The sequence below is a fragment of the Lolium perenne genome, chromosome 7, assembly GCF_019359855.2.
Source record: "Lolium perenne isolate Kyuss_39 chromosome 7, Kyuss_2.0, whole genome shotgun sequence".
Lineage (NCBI taxonomy): Eukaryota > Viridiplantae > Streptophyta > Magnoliopsida > Poales > Poaceae > Lolium > Lolium perenne.
In genome coordinates, this window is record NC_067250.2 from 29,231,298 (window position 1) to 29,252,101 (window position 20,804).

General features: G+C 45.1%; 1 protein-coding gene and 1 long non-coding RNA gene across 2 annotated transcripts; both read left to right on the plus strand.

Moving 5' to 3' along the window:
• Positions 1-10,028: 10,028 nt before the first annotated feature.
• Positions 10,029-12,987, plus strand: LOC127317977 (putative UPF0481 protein At3g02645). Its single transcript, XM_051348587.2, has 2 exons — positions 10,029-10,461; positions 11,417-12,987. The coding sequence occupies exons 1-2, from the start codon at positions 10,149-10,151 to the stop codon at positions 12,856-12,858; spliced, it is 1,755 nt and encodes a 584-aa protein (XP_051204547.1). The 5' UTR covers positions 10,029-10,148; the 3' UTR covers positions 12,859-12,987.
• On the plus strand, positions 10,472-11,327 carry LOC127317978 (uncharacterized). Its single transcript, XR_007861596.1, has 2 exons — positions 10,472-10,860; positions 10,969-11,327. It is a non-coding gene; the product is annotated as an uncharacterized lncRNA (long non-coding RNA).
• Positions 12,988-20,804: the final 7,817 nt, after the last annotated feature.

Sequence of the window (20,804 nt, forward strand, 5' to 3'; positions counted from 1 at the left end):
TGGAAAAATAGGCCCCTGGGCATTGATTTCGTACAATTCCAAGAATATTTCCTTACTAGGATTTCTGAAACCAAAAACAGCAGAAAACAGCAACTGGCTCTTCGGCATCTCGTTAATAGGTTAGTGCCGGAAAATGCATAAATATGACATAAAGTATGCATAAAACATGTAGATATCATCAATAATGTGGCATGGAACATAAGAAATTATCGATACGTCGGAGACGTATCAAACCCCCGTTGGTATATCGATGCAGGAGGGATAGCAGGATCTCAGAGTTTAAGGCTGTGGTTAGATTTATCTTAATTACTTTCTTGTAGTTGCGGATGCTTGCAAGGGGTATAATCACAAGTATGTATTAGTCCTAGGAAGGGCGGTGCATTAGCATAGGTTCACCCACACAACACTTATCAAAACAATGAAGATTAATCAACTATATGAAGCGAAAGCATTAGACTAAATTCCCGTGTGTCCTCAAGAACGTTTGGTCATCATAAGTAAACAAACCGGCTTGTCCTTTGTGCTAAAAAGGATTGGGCCACTCGCTGCAATTATTACTCTCGCATTTTACTTACTTGTACTTTATTTATCTGCTATATCAAAACCCCCTGAATACTTGTCTGTGAGCATTTACAGTGAATCCTTCATCGAAACTGCTTGTCAACACCTTCTGCTCCTCGTTGGGTTCGACACTCTTATTTATCGAAAGTACTACGATACACCCCCTATACTTGTGGGTCATCAAGACTATTTTCTGGCGCCGTTGCCGGGGAGTGAAGCGATATTGGTAAGTGGAATTTGTAAAGGAAACTTTTACTGTACGTGCTGATTTTATTTCTGCCTGCTGCTATAATTTATTATGGAGAGATCTTCTCTTGAATTCCTATTTGGAAAATCTACTACTACTGCAAAGGTAGTGGATGAGGCTCCAGGTGAGAAAGAGGTTCCATACAAAATACATATGAAAATTATTGAACGTGTTGTGGATAACCGCTATGAAGGGGATGGAACTGTCCATCCTGGAGATCATTTACTATTTTTACATAAATTATGCGGGTTATTCAAGTGTGCAGGTATTGCTATGGATGAAGTTAGGAAGAAACTATTCTCTATATCGCTGTCTGGTAAAGCGGCGGATTGGTACAAATTGCTGAAGAATGGGGATTCTCTTGATTGGAAGGATATTGTGCCTCTATTTTATTCTAAATTCTATCCTCCAAGTGAAATTCACAAAGACCGAAACCGCATATATAATTTTTGGCCTCATGTTGGAGAGAGTATTGCCCAAGCATGGGGGAGATTGAAGTCTTTAATGCTCAAATGCCCCATTCATGAGCTTCCTGGTAATATCATTATTGATAATTTCTATGCAAGACTTTCTTTTCAAGATAAAACCTTGCTGGATACTACTTGTTCTCGATCATTTACCCGCAACAAAGAAGAGTTTAAACGGGACCTTCTTGATCGGATTCACGAGAATACTGAAGGATGGGAGAACGACAAAGATAGAGAGTCAGGTATAAATTATGATTATGAATGCATTGAAACTTTTATGGATACTGATAAATTTCGTAATATGAGTGCTACTTATGGTCTTGATTCTCAAGTTGTTGCAAATTTTTATAAAGCTTTTGCCTCTCATTTTGAATTGCCTAGGAAGAATTTTAATAAGTATCATGAACATTACAAAGATAAAACTGATTCACCTATAGGTAAATGTGTTGAAATTAAAACTGTTGATCATATTCTTCCTGAAGCTTATATTGAAAAAACTCCTTTTCCTGCTAAAATGAAGGAGTATTCTGTTATAACTAGTGTGGTTAATAAAAGTGCAAAGAAACCTATAGAACCTGAAGAGCAAATAAAGGTTGAACCTGCTATTGCAATAGTTAAAGATCTTGTGACTGAAAATGTAGAAGATGGTCATATCATTTTCTGTGAAGATGCTTCTAATATTGTTTCACATCCTAATAAGTCTAGGAAAGCCAGTGTTCCTATGCTCTCTGTTAGAATTGATGATCATTGTTGTTATGGTTTATGCGATATTGGTGCAAGTATTAGTGCCATTCCTTATGAGCTTTACACAGAAATCATGCATGAAATTGGTTCTTGTGAACTTGAAGATATTGATGTGGTTATTCGGCTAGCTAATAGAGAAACTATCTCTCCTATTGGTATTGTTCGAGATGTGGAAGTTCTATGTGGTAAGATTAAATATCCTGCTGACTTTTTGGTACTTGGTTCTGCTGCTAGTAAGTCTTGTCCTATCATTTTTGGTAGACCTTTTCTAAATACTTGTGGAGCTGTTATAGATTGCAAGAAGGAGAAAATTGTAACTAAATTTGCTGGTGAATCTTATGAGTTTAATTTCTCTAAATTTGCCAAAACTCCTTATAAAGCTGATTTGCCTAATAATGATTTTAGAGTTGAACATTGTGCATCTATTGCTCTTGCTCCTAATAATCCTTTGCAGCAACATTTGGAGGATAGTGAGAGTGAAGTCTTTAGGGAAGAAAGGAATGAGCTTGATGAAATTTTCCTTCGTCAACCTATTCTTAAACATGACTTACCGGTTGAAGATCTAGGTACAACACCACCACTAAAGGAAGATCCTGTTTTTGATTTAAAACAGTTGCCTGATAATCTTAAGTATGCTCATATTGATGATAAGAAGATATATCCTGTTATTATTAGTTCTAAGCTTTCAGATTTTGAGGAAGAAAGGTTATTGGAAATATTGAAGAAACACCGAGGAGCTGTTGGCTACACTCTGGATGACTTGAAGGGGATTTCTCCTTCTATTTTCCAACATGCCATCAACATGTAAGATGATGCAAAGCCCATTGTTGAACATCAGCGTCGTCTAATTCCTAAGATGAAGGATGTGGTAAGGAATGAGGTATTAAAACTTCTTGAAGCTGGTATTATATATCCTATTGCTGATAGTAGATGGGTTAGTCCTATGCATTGTGTTCCTAAGAAAGGAGGAATAACTATTGTACCTAATGATAATGATGAGCTCATCCCTCAAAGAGTGGTTGTAGGGTATAGAATGTGCATTGATTATCGAAAAGTTAATAAAGTAACTAAGAAAGATCATTACCCTTTACCTTTTATTGATCAAATGTTAGAAAGGTTATCTAAAAATAATCATTTTTGCTTTCTTGAAAGTTTATTTTATCTTGTGATGAATGTCAAAGAGTTGGTAATATCTCCAGACGCAATGAAATGCCCATGAATTATACTCTTGTTATTGAGCCATTTGATTGTTGGGGATTTGACTTCATGGGTCCTTTCCCTTCTTCAGAAGGTAACACTCATATACTTGTCGCTGTTGATTATGTTACTAAATGGGTGGAAGCCATACCCACAAAAAGTGCTGATGGTGAGACCTCTTTAAGAATGCTTTTAGATATTATTTTTCCTAGATTTGGAGTACCTAGATATCTTATGACTGATGGAGGTTCTCATTTTATTCATGGTGGTTTTAGAAAAACTCTTGCTAAATATGGTATTAATCATAGGATTGCTTCCGCTTACCATCCTCAAACTAGTGGGCAAGTAGAATTATCAAATAGAGAAATTAAATCTATTTTGCAAAAGACTGTTAATAAATCTAGAAAAATTGGGCTAGTAAGTTGAAGGAAGCACTATGTGCTTATAGAACTGCTTATAAAAATCCTATGGGTATGTCTCCTTATAAAATGGTTTATGGAAAAGCTTGTCATTTACCTTTAGAACTAGAGCACAAAGCTTATTGGGTTGTAAGAGAACTTAATAAAGATCCTAAACTTGCCGGTAAGAAAAGGTTGCTACAATTGAGTTCTCTAGATGAATGGAGAAGTGAAGTTTATGAAAATGCTAAACTTTTTAAGGATAAAGTTAAGAAATGGCACGATAGAAGAATTATCAAAAGAGAATTTAATGTTGGAGATAAAGTCCTATTGTATCGGTCCCGTCTTAGATTTTTTGCAGGGAAATTACTCTCAAAATGGGAAGGACCATATGTCATTGTGGAGGTGTATCGTTCGGGGGCAATTAAAATTGGTTCTCTGAACGGTGATGCCACACAAGTGGTGAATGGACAAAGACTCAAGCATTATATTTCTGGAGATTCTTATAATGAAGATGTCGATGTTATTCGAGTGGTGACTCCGGAAGCTTTCATCAAGGGTCAAATTGACAGTTCTGCAGAGTTCGACTTTGAATAGGTAACAGTTCTGGTAATAAAAGTCCGCGTTTAACTTTTCGAACAATGTTTTTGCTATTTTTGGAAAATATGAAAAATTACGAGATCGAAACGGAGAGGAGGAGACGCACGAGGGCGTGCCCCCATAGGCCGGCGCGGGGCCCACCCTGGCCGCGCCACCCTATGAGGATGGCCCCTCGGAGTCCCTCTCCCTCTCCGGTTCGACCTGGTACTTTCCTGCTGTCGTGAAATTTTTTGCTATATAATCCCCCGGACCCCTAGAGGTCCTTATATCATTTTCTCGTCGTGTTTTGTTTCGAGCTGTTTTCTGCCAGGATCTGTTTTTGGATCTAGAGCAACCATGTCTTCGTCGGGAACTCCGAAGGACAACTTCTTTGAGGACGTCGTCAACCCGTACATGAACGAGCTGAAGATGCACCCAGAGGAATTGCTGCTCGTAGATGGAGAGTTGCAGATTGAAGATGTCCGGGGTCCTAAAGGAGAAGGAAGTTTGGAGGACAGGATGGAGAAACTAGAACAAGAGGTCTTCAACTACAAGAAGATGGCTGAGCGTGAAGTGGACATCTTCCACAAAATTGTGTCTGAACTTATTGATGGGCACAAGAAGGAGACTGCAAAGCTGTGGGATGATATCCTCTCGCTTCACGACACTACCAACAAACCCCAAGCTCAACTTTATGATATTCAGAATCAAAACTGTGAGTATGAAAACAGGTTTAAACACATAAGCTATGCTGCTAGTTTCAGGATTCCTGAGACCAAGATGTCGTTTGTTGATGGAGAGCCTCTTCCTTGGAAGTCTGATGATGGGAAGAATTCACCATCACCACCGAAGGAGTAATTCATCATTGGTATTGGCACTCCCTTGGTTTGTTCCAAGCTTGGGGGGAGTGCCACGGTATCACATCATCACTATCTTTTACCTTTTTACTATCAAGTAGTGTCATATCATGAGTAGGGAAGTTATCATATGAGATGGTTGCAGTATGGAAGTATCTCTCTTTTAGTTGGTTATCTATGTATCCCTTGGTGTGAGTTATCGTTATGGAATATTAATGAGAAGTTTTATCATTTACATATTGCACACCTTATTTTAGTTTGCAGTTTCTGTTATATGATTGATCTTGTTGTTAGTATTGGTATCACTTTGGGAGCATTGAGTAAATCTATTTGGTTTTGGCAAACTTAGCATTGGTCAATAGCAACAACACTTTGAGGTTTAAGTAGAAAAGAGGAAATACATGTAGATATGTTATTTCATTATCTTTCTTTCTTGTTAGTTACTAGCTTAGTATTCTGAAGTTAAAATTGTCTGTACTTACAAGGAAGATACATGATTGTTTCTATCACATGTATATTTGTTGTTTCCCTCAACTCTTATGCTTGCTAATCAACCTTGCTAGCCAAAGACCTGTACTGAGAGGTAATGCTTCTCGTGCATCCAAACCCTTAAACCAAATCTATGCCATCAGTGTCCACCATAACTACCTACTATGTGGTATTTCCCTGCCATTCCAAGTAAATACTTCATGTGCTACCTTTAAATAATTCAAAAGTTATTACCTCTTATTTGTGTCAATGTTTTATAGCTCATGAGGAAGTATGTGGTGTTTATCTCTCAATCTTGTTGGGCAGACTTTCATCAATGGACTACTGGCACATCCGCTTATCCAATAATTTTGCAAAAAGAGCTGGCAACGGGGTTCCCAGCCCTAATTAATTAACTTTCATTAATAACTCTCTTCACATGTTTTGCCCTGATTCATCAATAAGCAACTTAATTTTGCAATAGACACTCCTCCATGGTATGTGAAATGTTGGAAGGCACCCGAGGAGTCGGTTAGCCATGGCTTGTGAAAGCAAAGGTTGGGAGGAGTGTCATCCCTAAATAAACTAAAGTACATGTGTAAACAAAAGAGAAAAGGGATGATCTACCTTGCTGGTAGAGATAACGTCCTTCATGGGAGCCGCTCTTTGAAAGTCTGTTTGGCAAGGGGGTTAGAGTACCCACTACCATTCGTTGACAACAACAAGCACCTCTCAAAACTTTACTTTTATGCCCTCTATATGATTTCAAAACTTAAAAGCTCTAGCACATGATTTAATCCCTGCTTAATTCCCTCTGCGAAGGGGGTATCTTTTACTTTATGTTGAGTCGGTAAACCTATTTCCCTCTATGTTAAGCAAGAAATTGAGTTGTTGTGATTCAACCATTTATATTGTGATATGTTTAATCATGCCTTATTCTTCCTTGTTTAGTGCAAGTTTTATCCGAATGAATATGACTTTGAAGGTTATCAATGATTATGAGGAGATTATTATGATTGAGCATGTAAGTTTTGCCATATAAGCTCTAATATAAAGGCTTTACCCGAAAGATAAGTACAATATGTTAATTGTTCTTTGACCAAGAACGAAGTTTGCCATCACCAATTATGATTTCCTATGCACCTTTATTTGTGATATAATTCTACTTGTTTCAAGTTGAATTATATGAGGAAGTTATTCACTAGAATGTCGTGTGTGAATTAAATGTGATGCTTCTTGTCCGTATTTTATTTATCGACTCTTCACTCCATAAACATGTGGTCTTGTTTACTGAGTTCAGTTTCGCTTGGGGACAAGCGAGGTCTAAGCTTGGGGGGAGTTGATACGTCCATTTTGCATCACTATTTTATATCATAATTTACTGTTATTCATTGATATATTTCATATTTAGAGATGATACTTATGTTATTTCACCTATTTTGCATGTTTCGTGATTATTGGAGAATCACTCACCGGAGTGAGGATTCTGCTGGAAAAAGCACCGTCAGGATACAGTATTTCTGAAGATCAACAATTGAAGGAAAATATACCGAAGATCTTATTTTCGTAGAAGACGGAGCCAGCCAAAAGGGGAGGCCGAGGAGGGCCGCCATGGGCCCCCCATAGGCCGGCGCGGGCTCCACCCTGGCCGCGCCGCCTTGTGGGGAGGGGGCCCACAGCCCCCCTCAGCCGTCTCTCCTTCGCGTACTTCATCTACCCGAAAACCTAAGGTGCTGGGAATAATCGCGAAGAGACACAGCCGCCTCTACGGGGCGGAAAACACCAGAGAGAAAAGAGCTCTCCGGCAGGCTGAAATCCGCCGGGGAAATTCCCACCCGGAGGGGGAAATCGTCGCCATCGTCACCATCATCGAGCTGGACTTCATTGGGATCATCATCACCATCATCTCCATCACCGTCACCGTCATCTCCACCGCTGCACCTCGTCTCCGCTGTAACATCTAGGGTTGAATCTTAATTATTGCATAGGGGAAACTCTCCCGGTATTGATTACTCCTTGTTATTGATGCTATTGAGTGAAACCATTGAACCAAGGTTTATGTTCAGATTGTTATTCATCATCATATCACCTCTGATCATGTTCCATATGATGTCTCGTGAGTAGTTCGTTTAGTTCTTGAGGACATGGGTGAAGTCTAAATGTTAGTAGTGAACTATGTGGAGTAATATTTAATGGTTTGATATTTAAGTTGTGGTGTTATTCTTCTAGTGGTGTCATGTGAACGTCGACTACATGATACTTCACCTTTATGGACCTAGGGGAATGCATCTTGTATTCGTTTGCTAATTGTGGGTTGCCGGAGTGACAGCAACCTGAACCCCCGTTGGTATATCGATGCAGGAGGGATAGCAGGATCTCAGAGTTTAAGGCTGTGGTTAGATTTATCTTAATTACTTTCTTGTAGTTGCGGATGCTTGCAAGGGTATAATCACAAGTATGTATTAGTCCTAGGAAGGGCGGTGCATTAGCATAGGTTCACCCACACAACACTTATCAAAACAATGAAGATTAATCAACTATATGAAGCGAAAGCATTAGACTAAATTCCCGTGTGTCCTCAAGAACGTTTGGTCATCATAAGTAAACAAACCGGCTTGTCCTTTGTGCTAAAAAGGATTGGTCCACTCGCTGCAATTATTACTCTCGCATTTTACTTACTTGTACTTTATTTATCTGATATATCAAAATCCCCTGAATACTTGTCTGTGAGCATTTAGAGTGAATCCTTCATCGAAACTGCTTGTCAACACCTTCTGCTCCTCGTTGGGTTCGACACTCTTATTTATCGAAAGTACTACGATACACCCCCTATACTTGTGGATCATCAATCACTTGTAATACTTTTCAATAAGAAAGGTTGTCAAACCCACGAGGAGTTGAAGGTATTGGTTAGTAAGTTTGACAAGTAAAAAGTAAAAGGGTGCAGTGGTTTTTGTGTTTTGGGTGCGTAGTTCACAATAAAAATAAAATGCAGAACGTAAATAGCAAAAAAACAAATGCTCTTAATGAGAGAAAGCCCAATCCTCTATGCAGCAAGATGACAAACTCAAATGTGTGTGCGCGCGCGCGTGTGTGCGTGTGCGTGTGTGTGTGTGTGTTGTGTGCGTGTGTGTGTGTGTGTTTGAAGTTATATGTGACAAGTGTTTTCAAGGGCGGCATGGATTTACTTAGTATTTAGATTTCTATACAACATGGTGAATATCTTGTCAAGTTTCAGTCCCTTAGGGCGGAGCCTAAATTTGGTGCATCCACAGATATGAGCAAATATACCCCTTATGATGGGTTATAGAGCCATTTTTTAATGAGTAAGTATAGAAATTATTAAGACATAAATATCCCACCATAACAGTTAGTTCATTGGTCCCTGACATAAACCCCTCTAATGCAACTCCAAGTATTGAAAAACAGTTTCTGTCATTCCGTCCCCTCCAACCCTCATCATTACAGCAAAGTGCAGCCATATGAGCCCATATATGTCAAATAATATGCAGTCGATGTTGGCATAAAACCATCATAGAACCACATAAAAGATTTAAAAAAAAACTGGACCAAAGTCCCATTGCCTATTATATGGAAATCATAGCTAATTCATCCTACGCCTTCAGGAACATGACGATCTACTCACAAGTGATAAAAATAGTATGGATTAGAGGCATATAAATTACAACACAATCTGAAACTATAATCTCTCCACCAAATAAAGACAAGTTGCCAATCACAATAATGCAAATAACACTTAAACATTATGGGTTCATCAATCACAAATTATGAGGGGAACAAGGTGGATCTTGGAGATAGAGATGGTGTTGATGGAGAGGCCTCCCCTTACGCCAAGGAGGAGTGGTGATGGCGATGACGTTGATTTCCTTCTCATCGGAGGCCCCGGTACTGCAGAATCTGTCCTTACCCGAAGTAGGAGAGGACTTTCGCCTCCGCAGCCGTCTCTATATAAGGAGTTAAGAACTGAAACATGTAGCGGGACTATTCCTTTTTAGCTTCTTCTTTTGTTTAGTTGTGTGTATCCCCATCAGCATATTGTGATTTGTGATGTTGTAGAGGCTGAATTTCATTGGTATTTTCGTAACGTCAATATATTTTCTTTTTCAAAAAATTAGATAAACTTAATAATAATAATAATAATAATAATAATAATAATAATAATAATAATAATAATAATAATAATAATAATAATAACAACATATTTTGTTGTCTATGGCCCAAGGTCCTTGCATTTGAAGTTTTAGAGCGGGAGGTCAGCAATGTCCAATGATCAAGTGAGAGACAACAAGGTACTAATATGTCAATTTCGTTCCCGAAAAGGTAAACTACAATTACTGGGAGTTGGACAAGGACATCGGCCGAATCGTCGCCGTTGTTCTTTAATTTCCACGTTCTTATCGGCATCTCTATAATTAGATTACACATCACAAATTATTAGAAGTGTCTATCGATGACTATTCACCACCATTATTGGTGTTGGTGAGCAGAGCTTAACAACGAAACGACCAGCTGCTCTTAACGTAGCGAGCAGTGGCAGACTGGTAGTAGCGTCCGGCTGTGCGCACGAGCCACATAATAGTACATACCGAGCGAGAGCAGAAATCAGTTAATGGCGGCTAGCTCCGATCCCGAGGGCAGCGGCAGCGGGCACCGGCGCGGGACGCCGCTGGTTTTCGATGAGCTCCGGTGGGTAGTGCAGATCCGTGACTCCCTGACGGAGGACGCCGACGACGAAGACGACAACGGCATCCCGGTCTCCGTGTTCAACGTGCCGAAGCAGCTGCAGGTGCACAAGCCGGAGGCGTACGTGCCTCAGTTCATCGCCCTCGGCCCCTACCACCATTGGCGCCCGGAGCTGTACGAGATGGAGCGCTACAAGCTGGCCGCAGCCCGCCGCGCACAACGCCGCCTCTGCCCCGCCGGTCTTAAGCTACGTTGCAGGGATACGGCAGTGAGGTGCCGTATCGGTGCAAAATACTGCACCAGGACGGGGATACGCTCCGATACGCGCCGATACGCGTATCCCAAAGTATCCCATTTTTATCTAATTTAAAATAAACAAAGAAATTCTGAGAACGGCTGGGACACGCGGGGATACACCAGGATACGTACAGGCTTGTTGCTACTCGATCCACAGCCCATGAGAAGGCCTACCCAATGCATGATAAAACCTAACCGTATGGAATCCTCTCGCCATCGCCTCGCAGTTGCCACATCGCTAGAACTCTGGCGCATCTGGAACTCCATCTCGCCGCCGCCGGCAGCGCCTCGCCGATCTTCTAGTCGTCGTCATTCGTCCAGCTTGGAGAATCTGTACGCAAGTAAGATTCAATCCCTTGCTCCCAATTCTCTGTTTTTTCCTACATCCTATGGATTAGGATTTAGGAGAGAACGAAAGGCATCTATTTATCATTTTTTCTCATTGTTAGGGAATGGCGTCTAGGTCGAGCAGTCAATCCTCTGTTGCTCGTTCTAGGACGACTAGGTCTGGAAGTAACACCGCTGATGGATCCGAAGACAACGAGTATACTGATCCTTTCTACCCCCTATGGAGGGCATATTCTTTCATCTATAGCTTGAAGAGAAATATGATGACCACCAAACGAGCTGAGGATTTGGTGATTGTGCATAACAACTTGCGTCTGAAGCATCTGGAGCTTGACGAACCATCTGAAGCTTGACCTTTTCAACTTAGCACATCTATTTCATATTTTTGTTCCACATTATCCTTGTTTAATTTGTAATTCACTATTGAATTTTTGCATGCATTTATACATATACTTCCGTATCCCCGTAAGCCAATTTTCAGAAAATGCCGTTTTCCCGTATCCCCGTATCCGTATCCCCGTATTCGTATCCCCGTACTATGTAACATAGGTCTTAAGCTCGACGCCCTCGTCACCCAGTTCGCCCGCCTCGAGCGCAAGGTCCGCGCATACTACCACCGCTACCTTGACTTCAGCGGCGAGACGCTCTCCTGGATGATGGTCGTCGATGGGGCCTTCCTCCTCGAGTTCTTGCAGATCTACGCCGCCGCAGACGGAGGGCAGCGAGGAGGTGGAGGCAAGCCGGCGCTGGGGAGGGTATCGTCGAGGATGGTGCATCTCCTGGACTTCGCCGGGAGGAAGTCGGCGCACGGCCTCATCCTCCGGGACATGTTCATGCTCGAGAACCAGATACCGCTCTTCCTCCTCCGCAAGATCCTCGAGCCTCAGTGCGCATCGGCAGAGGAAGCTAGCGAGCTGCTCACGAGCATGGTTACCGGGCTCATGAAGGAGCTCTGCCCGTTCAAAATGATGGATGGTGACTTCCCGGCGGTCGACGTCGCCAAGCACGCGCACCTGCTCGAGCTGCTCTACTTTCTGCTCGTGCCCAAGCCGCCGGCCGAGGACACCACGTGGGAGGCCCACGACCACGACGAGAGCTACGACATCGAGGAGCAGCCGTCGGCCGGCGGTGAGGAGAAGGCGTCCGGCGGCGGATCCGATTATGTGGCGCAGCTGTTCGCCGCTATGTGGGGCATGGCGTCCAAGCTTGGGAGTGGCCCGCTGGACTACGTGATGAAGCCGATCGCGTTCGCGGTGAAGGCGCCGTGGAAGATGCTCACTGTTGTTCCCGGCATTTCGGGGATAAAGCACCCCGTCGAGTCATACTTCGTATCCGGCACCGACGGCCGCTACTCGATGTCGTCGTCCACTGCGGGACATTTGAGCCGGCCGCCGCTGATCGAGGAGATCATGGTCCCGTCGGTGTCCGAGCTCGTCAACGCTGGCATAGAGATCGCAGCTACCACAGGCGACCTCTCAACCATCTGCTTCGACTGCAAGACGGCGACACTCCACCTCCCGGCGGTGACCGTCGACAGCAACACGGAGGTGATGCTCCGAAACCTTGTCGCCTACGAGGCGTCGGCGGCATCCGGCCCGCTGGTGCTCACCAGGTACACAGAGCTGATGAACGGCATAATCGACGCCGATGAGGACGTAGCGCTGCTGCGCCAGCGCGGGGTGCTGCTAAATCGGATGAAGAGCGACGGCGAGGTGACAAAGTTGTGGAACGGCATGAGCCGGTCGGTGCGGCTGACGAAGGTACCTGCCATGGACAAGGCGGTGGAGGAGGTAAACCGGTACTACAACGGCCGGTGGCGCGTGAAGACGAAGCGGTTCATGAGGAAGTACGTGTTCAGCTCATGGCAGCTGCTCACATTCCTCGCCGCCATCATGATGCTGATGCTCACCACGCTCCAGGCCTTCTGCTCCGTCTACACCTGCTCTCGGTGGTTCGGCGCCGTCACCGTCACGGCGGCGACGGGAAGATGATTTATTTAATTAATTCTAGCGTGCTCTGCATGCATTTCTTGCCTTGCTGGATCAGGCTACGCGACATTGATTTGCATGAGTATGATTTGGCTGCGAGTGGATTGAGTACTATTTTGTGGATTCTGGTCATACTTGTGGTTATATGAGATTCTGCCATTGGTTTGGCAGCATGGGGTCAGTTCGACCGAAAACTAGCTTCCTTCATTCCGGTATGTAAGGCCACTTAATTTTTTCTTAAGTTAAACTCTTTTATTTTGCTCAGATGAAAGCCCTTACAAGATAAACGACATGTGCCACAACAGGAAAATGGTACGAAACTCATTTGGATAACATAAAATAGTTCAGATGTCTTTAGATCGAGAAATCTTGAGATATTTGAAATCTTGATACAAACTCAATCTACCATGTCGTGGAATTCTAGATAAAGTTTGATCAACACCTTTTAGGGGAAAACCTACATAAGAAAGAGGTGTTTAATAAATTTGAAGGATAAATATTTCGAGCATCCCATTGAAGATCGATGCTGAAGAATAATTGCCACTCTATCGACCTATTAATTTTCTGATCCATCGAATGGGGCTGGCGCAGCACAGACATAATAATACAGCTAGTAGTTGACGCGTGCAAGCTGGCAAATCCTTAAGTAGCTGGTTTTTCATTTTATGATCCGCAGATAGTAGATCATGGCTTCCAACGTGGGACACTGATTTATACATAGTAGAGTGGGGGCATGGAGCTGTAGACAGTACATCATATATATCTTGGAAGTGTATTATATTATGAACATCTAAAGCTGGTATATATACTGATAAACTGATTTAGCATGAAATTTGAAAATAATGATAATCTAGACTTTATAATCTTGCCTCATGAATCTTAAAAGTTAATGCATGGGCACTAGGTAGATGAGGGATGAGTTCGTGTTTTTGGTTTTAGGTTTTTTTAGTGTCTTCTTTGGGATAGTGAGGCGGCTACATCTTGATGGCAGAATAAGGTTATCCCCGTTCTATCCTTGCTCCGGTGGTCTACCTAGCACTAGCAAAGGGCGCGTGGAGTTTCGTGTCCGATGGATCTCCTGAGATCCGGTCCGTCTTCGTGTTCGTCAGTGTGGTTACATGTTTAGCTATTTCAATTTATGGTTCTCATTATTGGCGTTGGTTGCTGCTCTCCTGCGTTGGTCATTCGTGGTCTTAGCATGACAACTTCCCGTCTGTCTACTACAACAAGCTTTGCTCGGCTCCCGTGATGGAGGGACGAGGATGGCGGCGTGCCTTCGGCTCTCTCCGGTGCTCGTAGTCTTCGCTAGGTGGTCCAAAGACCTATTTGTATCTTTTTTTATTACCTTCGGCAGACATGATGACATGCCACACACGCTCCAGCGGCATGACCAAAACGGACCGACTTGAGTGGACTGACCCACCCGTCCACCAAATTTGGGTCGTAGATGCGTCGGGCCAGATAACGCACACGTCCTCCCGTGTCTTCCCCTCGGCCATCCTAGGTTGTCCCACCAATGGAACACGAACAATCTACTCCCTGGCCAAACCCTCGCCCGCCATCTCCGCCGCTACCCCATGCAGTGCCGCCATTCGGGCTTTGGGTCACTGTTGCCGTCACCACTTCCCACTGAATCCTGCTGCCTAGGAACCACGCTCTCTTGCCACCGTTTTGCACCATTTCCCACACAAGAGCTTGCTGGTTGTTACCATCCCCGACCATCGCCGCGAGTGTTTCCCCCATTTCCAACAACACAGCAGCCCTCACGTGTTTCTGGAGTTGACCGCCTTCTGGGCTTCACCCGCGGCATGCATTGAGGCCATGTATCGTCTGGCGCCGTGGCGGCATCGATGACAGGCCTGGCAAGGTCAATGTGTTGATCTTTGCTGAAGATGGGTTAGCGGAAGGTGGTGACAACGAATTCTCGAGCGTGTGAAGTGGTGTGCATTCAGGATTTGTTGGACCGGTTTGAGTTCCCAACTCGCTATAGGACGTTTTGGTGAGGCCTTCGGTTTTTCTGATGATGTGCGTTGCTGAGGTCCGGGCATGAGGTCTCGACACGATCACCCCCCCCCCCCCCCCCCCATGAAGCTTGTAGGTGTTGTGACATCTATAGTTAGTGAGGTGGCTTGAGTTTAAACTTTGTATTTTCCTTGTAAAGTTTCGTTGAATAGTTTTAGTAAAAAAAGTTGTGTGCGTCATTTTGATGTAGAGGCCGGAGGTAAACTCTTCATTTCAAAAAAAAAATGTTACCGTTCGTAGATAAAAACTAAGTGTACTTATTGATCTGATCGGCTTACCATAATATCCTCTTAGCGTAATAGTAGTGACAGTCTCTCGTCCTGCTTAGGGTCCCAATAGTCCCAGGATTTTAATTCTCCTGTGTATGGTCATCCCCTTCCAGCCGTAGCGTTTCACTCTCTCGCTCGTTCCTTCTTGTTTATCTCCATCACAAGATTTAGCTAGCTATATACAACGTATTTGGTTGGTGGGAATTAAGACTAGGGATGGGATTTAAGGAGTTGTGCATCCCACAATTTGTTGAGATTTAGTCGGGTTTTTTTTTTCGTTGGTGTGATTTTAGGTCTGGCTCTTCTGATCTACGTGTATCATCTTTGCGGAAGGTTGCTACTATGGTGCATTGGTTCTTTGGGGCCTTAGCATAATGATTTTTCGTCTATCTAATACAACAAGCTCTAAACGACAAGTTTTGCACGGCTCCGGTGATGGAGGGGTGATGACGGTGACGCACCTTTGGCTCGCGGTAGTGTGTGTGGTACTCGTTAGATCACTACGGGAACCCGCCGAGGGGCCGACGGCCGGCGGCCGTCGGCATAGCCTGCCTCGCCGTCGGCCCACGCCTGTGCCGACGGCCACCGTCGGCACCTTGCCGTCGGCACAAGGTGGCCTCGGCACAGCCTGCCTCGCCGTCGGCACACGTCTGGCCGTCGGCACAGTAGGTAGCCCGACGGTGGGACGTTGCCGTCGGCACAGTTGCCGTCGGCCCCTTCGTCGTGGGCCCCACGACGCCCAAACGGCCGTTAGCCCAGCCCATCTTCTGTGCCGACGGCCAGGCCGTCGGCCCAGCCTCGTCGCTCAGACAACCAGAGCATGCCACGCGTCCCCCGTTCAGCTTCTGTGCCGACGGCCAAGCCGTCGGCCCAGCCTCGTCGCTCAGACAACCAGAGCCTGCCACGCGTCCCCCGTTCAGCTTCTGTGCCGACGGCCAAGCCGTCGGCCCAGCCTCGTCAGCCCCAGCCGCGTCGCAGCAGCGCCGCCCAGCTGCTGGCCGCCTACCTTCCTGTGCCGACGGCATAGCCGTCGGCACAGCTCCTGCCATTTGGCACATCCAGGTGGCTGTGCGAACGGCTATACCGTCGGCACAGACCATACCATTTGGCTTTCCGCTCCATTTTCCAGCACAACACAGCACGCACAACAAAAATAGCAGTAATATACATTGAAATGCATCACAAATATTGCACAGCACATAATCATCATCGTCATCATATCAAACGTAGCAACAACATCATCGTGATACAAATATGTGGCATGTAGCACACACGATCATCATACATCGTCAACACATGGCACACATGATCGACACACACCCGCTAGACACCTAGCTAAGGGGGAACTAAGATCAGGGGGTCCAACCAAGTTCCTGACTTGTAAATTCAGGCGTCCGGCCTTTGTCAAGGTAGACCGAAGTAGAACCATGGCCTGAACCATCGCCAGCAGGAGAAAAAGCTGAAGCACCGGGAGAATGGTGGCCGGGGTGCATCGGTGTGCCCTCGCGCGACGAACCAGGAGAGGGTCGGTTCCGCGAACTTCCCGTGCCCTACATGTTTGACAAGAGTTAGCATCTTAGACATGCGAAAGGAAAGCGGTGAAAGCAGCTTAGACAATGGTTAGGCACAGGACTTACCGGAGTCCGTGCGTAGTATGTGGCCGCGAAAGCTTCCCTCGATGGGCACACTGGAGTCGGCCCCGGCCTAGCTGGCTCCTCGGCCGGAAGTGCGATCCTCTCTCCAGTCAAGAAGAACGTCCTGACCGCCTGCAAGATAGTTTAGATGTCAAGCGCCGCAGATATAAAAAAGGGGAGGTGGGACTTGTCATGTCTTCGAACCATAAAAGATTGGAACTTACACGACTCGTCGCCTCCTGGTACTCTTCCCAAGCCGCTCTCTTGAGGTCCCACTCTGCTACAACCATCAAATACTTCTCATAAGCGGCCGCGTAGGCGGCCTCAAAGTGAGCCTACAATTTCCAAGAAAAGGAGTCATGTCAATTTAGCCATTCAGGGATGAATGTTGGAAAGAAGATGGAAATGAGAAAACTTACATCCGTACGACGGTGTCGAGGAGGCGCGACCGGTGGGTCGCCGGTGGTGAGGGTAGACCTGATCTGCGTGAGGGTCCTCTGCGGCTTGATCACCCCACTAAGAAGCTTCGTGCGGCCATGCTCCGCGCTGCTCCCCGCCACCATAATCGCCGTCAAGTCGGTCTCCTGCTCAATAGGATCATCCACCTCCGGATGAAGACCCTTGAACACCGAGCAGTACTTGTCCAACTCCTCTTCGGCAAAGCCGAAGTACTCGGACAGCGAGGGCTGAGGCTGGCTCAGATCGGGCTGCTTCAGCTTCATCTTCTGCCACCCTCCCACCTCGGTGAGAGGCTCCCCGAGTTCCGCCTCCTGCACAGCAAGATAAATGTTATGTGTATCAAGTAGTAATATGAGGGGAAATAAATGCAAGTTGTTCCATGTATATATGTACCTTGTGCTTCCTGTAGCGCTCAGTGCTGCGGCTTCCCGCACTGTGTGTTCCTCCAGTGCCCCGGTTTGCCTTGTTGCGCGCGCTCTTGGCGTTGAAGTCGGCGTCTTCGCCAACCCACCTCGCTACCAAGGCCTCAAATGCGTCTTCCTTATTCTCGCACCATAGGGGCATAACCTGAAAAACCAAAACTCATTTGAAGAACACATAATGCAATCCCAACTATGCAGCAACATAGAGTCTCATTGAATATTTACTTACCTTGAAGTAATCTTCCTTTGTCAGCTGAGGATCGTCCCGATATTGTCGGCTTTCTTGACCCTCGTGCCCTGCTTCAGCCTTGAAGTGCCCGATGCAGGTATGCTTCTGATTGTACCACTGTTGCCTTGTCAACCTCTGACAAGCCCTAGTCAGTACCGCCTTCCCTTGCTCAACCATATCATCAGGCACCTTATAATGGGTCTGCAATCATGCATAAGAATAATTGTGAGAGAGACATGAGTTAGCATAGTGTGGTCATCAACTATGAAGTAAACTCGAGAAGCATGCTTTACCCAAAACTTGGTGTACACGGCGTCAGAAGCTGTCCCAAAGCCCGGGCAAGGAGCTGCCTCATAGTCCGCCCAAGTCTCGGCTAGCTTCTTCTCGCCGCCGGGGACCGGAGTGTAAAAGCCCGGCCGATCGCCTAATAAGAGCTCCAATCATGCTCGACGGCTGGCGAACCCCCTTGTCATATGTCCAATTGCTGCACAATAATCAAAACATTAGTATGCCAATCAGTTATGCACAATAATGAAAACATTAGTACATAGCAAAATGAATCTAAATGTTCAAAATTAAACTTACTCTTTTTCGTTCGGGATGATGAGGGCTTTCGCATCCTGGCTAGTAGGCTCCCTCCTCTCATCAGGGACTTGCGCTTCACCACGAATGCGCAACTTCTTCGGCACCATGTCCCTCTCCGCCTCCTCGTCCTGCCCCTCCACCTCCATCTCCACCTCCATCTCCACCTCCATCTCCCCCTCAGTAGACTGTGTGTGAGCGGACTGGGAAGCCACGTCGCCAGAAGCAGAGGGTATGTCACCAAGGAAAGGTCCACCTCCACCTCGTCCTCGTCCTCCACCTCCACCTCGTCCTCGTCCTCCACCTCCGCCTCCGCCTCGTCCTCCAGCTCGTCCTCCACCTCCACCACGTCCTCCACCTCCACCTACACCTCCACCTCCACCTCCACCTCCACCTCCACCACGTACTCCACCTCCACCTACACCTCCACCTCCAACTCCACCCGTGTCATCGTCCGCGTAACGCGAGCTGGCACGCGTTGGTCTTCCACTTCTAGTGGTCCCGGTGAACTTCTGTTGGCTCATACTCTTCAAAATGGAGTTCATGGATTGCTTGCTTCCGCTCATATTGATCAATCGCCTGCATTGACAAAGAGTAAACAAGTAAGCATTCATGCCTTAATAAAATGTAGACACTAAGCAAAAAAAACATATGGCGAAGCATGTTGAAAAATAGATACTAAGCATAAGAAGCATATTGAAAAATAGATACTAAGCATAAGAAGCATATTGAAAAATAGATACTAAGCATAAGAAGCATATTGAAAAATAAATACTAAGTATAAGAAGCATATGGAAAAATAGATACTAAGCATAAAGGCATAAAGGACCCTCACCTCGAATCATCACTATCATAATGAGGCATTGGGTTCTCATAACGAGGCATTGGGTTCTCATTTTCACTATCACTATCAGTATCATGTGAGTAATGAGGTTGGGTGGGAATGTCCGGTGGAGGCTCATCATTGAACCCATTGCCCTCATGTAACTTGGTGAGCATTTGTATGTCCTTTAGGTCCACCACTGTTTCACCATGAAGATGTGCCTCGTTCTCGAGGTCCTCAAGACCAATTTCTATTTCGAAATCCCCAAAGTTCTCTTGCTCTTGATAAAAAATTCCCTCGTATGTTACAGGGTCAATGTTGTTGTAATCCTCGTCCGAGGGCATGGGTAGCTTACCATGTGGTGATACCTTGAACACGACTTCCCAACCTTTGAGGTACTCCTTTTGACATGGGTAGGGCAAATAATAAACTTGCTTGGCTTGGTGAGCCACAACAAAGACATCGGCTCCGCTATAGCAGGTTGAAGGCCTAACTTCAACTAACCCAATGGAAGGAGTGCTTCTCTGTCCAACTTGTGGGTCGAACCAGTGGCATTTGAACACAACGAGATTGAGTTGTATGTTTGTCCTATTGAATGTCAGCTCATATACATTCTCTAACCTTCCGTAGTATTCTATGTCATCGGATCCTTTGGTGAAGACCCCAGTATTTATAGTTTTTGGGTTAGGCCGATTCTTCTGGTGATACTCTGTATGGAAGCGATACCCATTCACATCGTACTTCTCATACATTGAGATTCTACGGTTGCAACCCTGGGAAACACATCTCAGCTCATCCGTCATCTCAACGTTGGGATCACCTCCCTACAAATTCAGTTCAAATTGTTTCTTTGCATTAGTTACGTGTAATAAGAGGGACAAGTCACGGATTGCAAAAGTATTGGCTAAAAGGGACTTGTTAGAAATTACTTTTTCGTAGAACCAATCCAGGAATTTTTTCTTTCCGGGACGACTCTCTTTCAAAAGAATCTCCATCTCCGCATTAGAGGGATCCGTCGATCTCGTCCAATATTCATCCTTGTATTGGCTAAAAGGGAGAAAAAACGTATTAGACCAAAATCGAGTTACTAATTGCAAAGTAATTTGTTCACCATTTTACCTTATGAATTTGAGCACTTCTTGCATGTTCGTAACCACATAAAACATTATGCAATCTTTCTCTTCCTTTGTCAAGATGCCCTTTTTAGAGGCACCAGCCTTGCCACCGTGACATTAGAAGAGGAGGAGCTTGGGGTCATGCTTGGGCTCGTCGATATTGTACCGAGATATCGGGTTATGCATAGTGGGAACATCATCCGCATAGTACGTTGTCGTGGCGTCTGCCATCTCCCGGAGGATAGTTGCCTCAGCTATGCATGCTTCAATCTTATTTTTGTTGCCACATTTGTTTCGAATATACTTGAACTCTCTCTCAATACAAAACTGCCAACGATACTGCACCGGTCCACCCAAGAGTGCCTCGTTCGCAAGATGCACAATGAGATGTAAC

Bases quoted from the DNA above. Each gene is read 5' to 3' on its own strand.
- LOC127317977 (XM_051348587.2), top strand. From the start codon at position 10,149: ATGGCGGCTAGCTCCGATCCCGAGGGCAGCGGCAGCGGGCACCGGCGC. The intron at 10,462-11,416 runs GTCTTAAGCTAC...TATGTAACATAG, and splicing joins ACGCCGCCTCTGCCCCGCCG to GTCTTAAGCTCGACGCCCTC.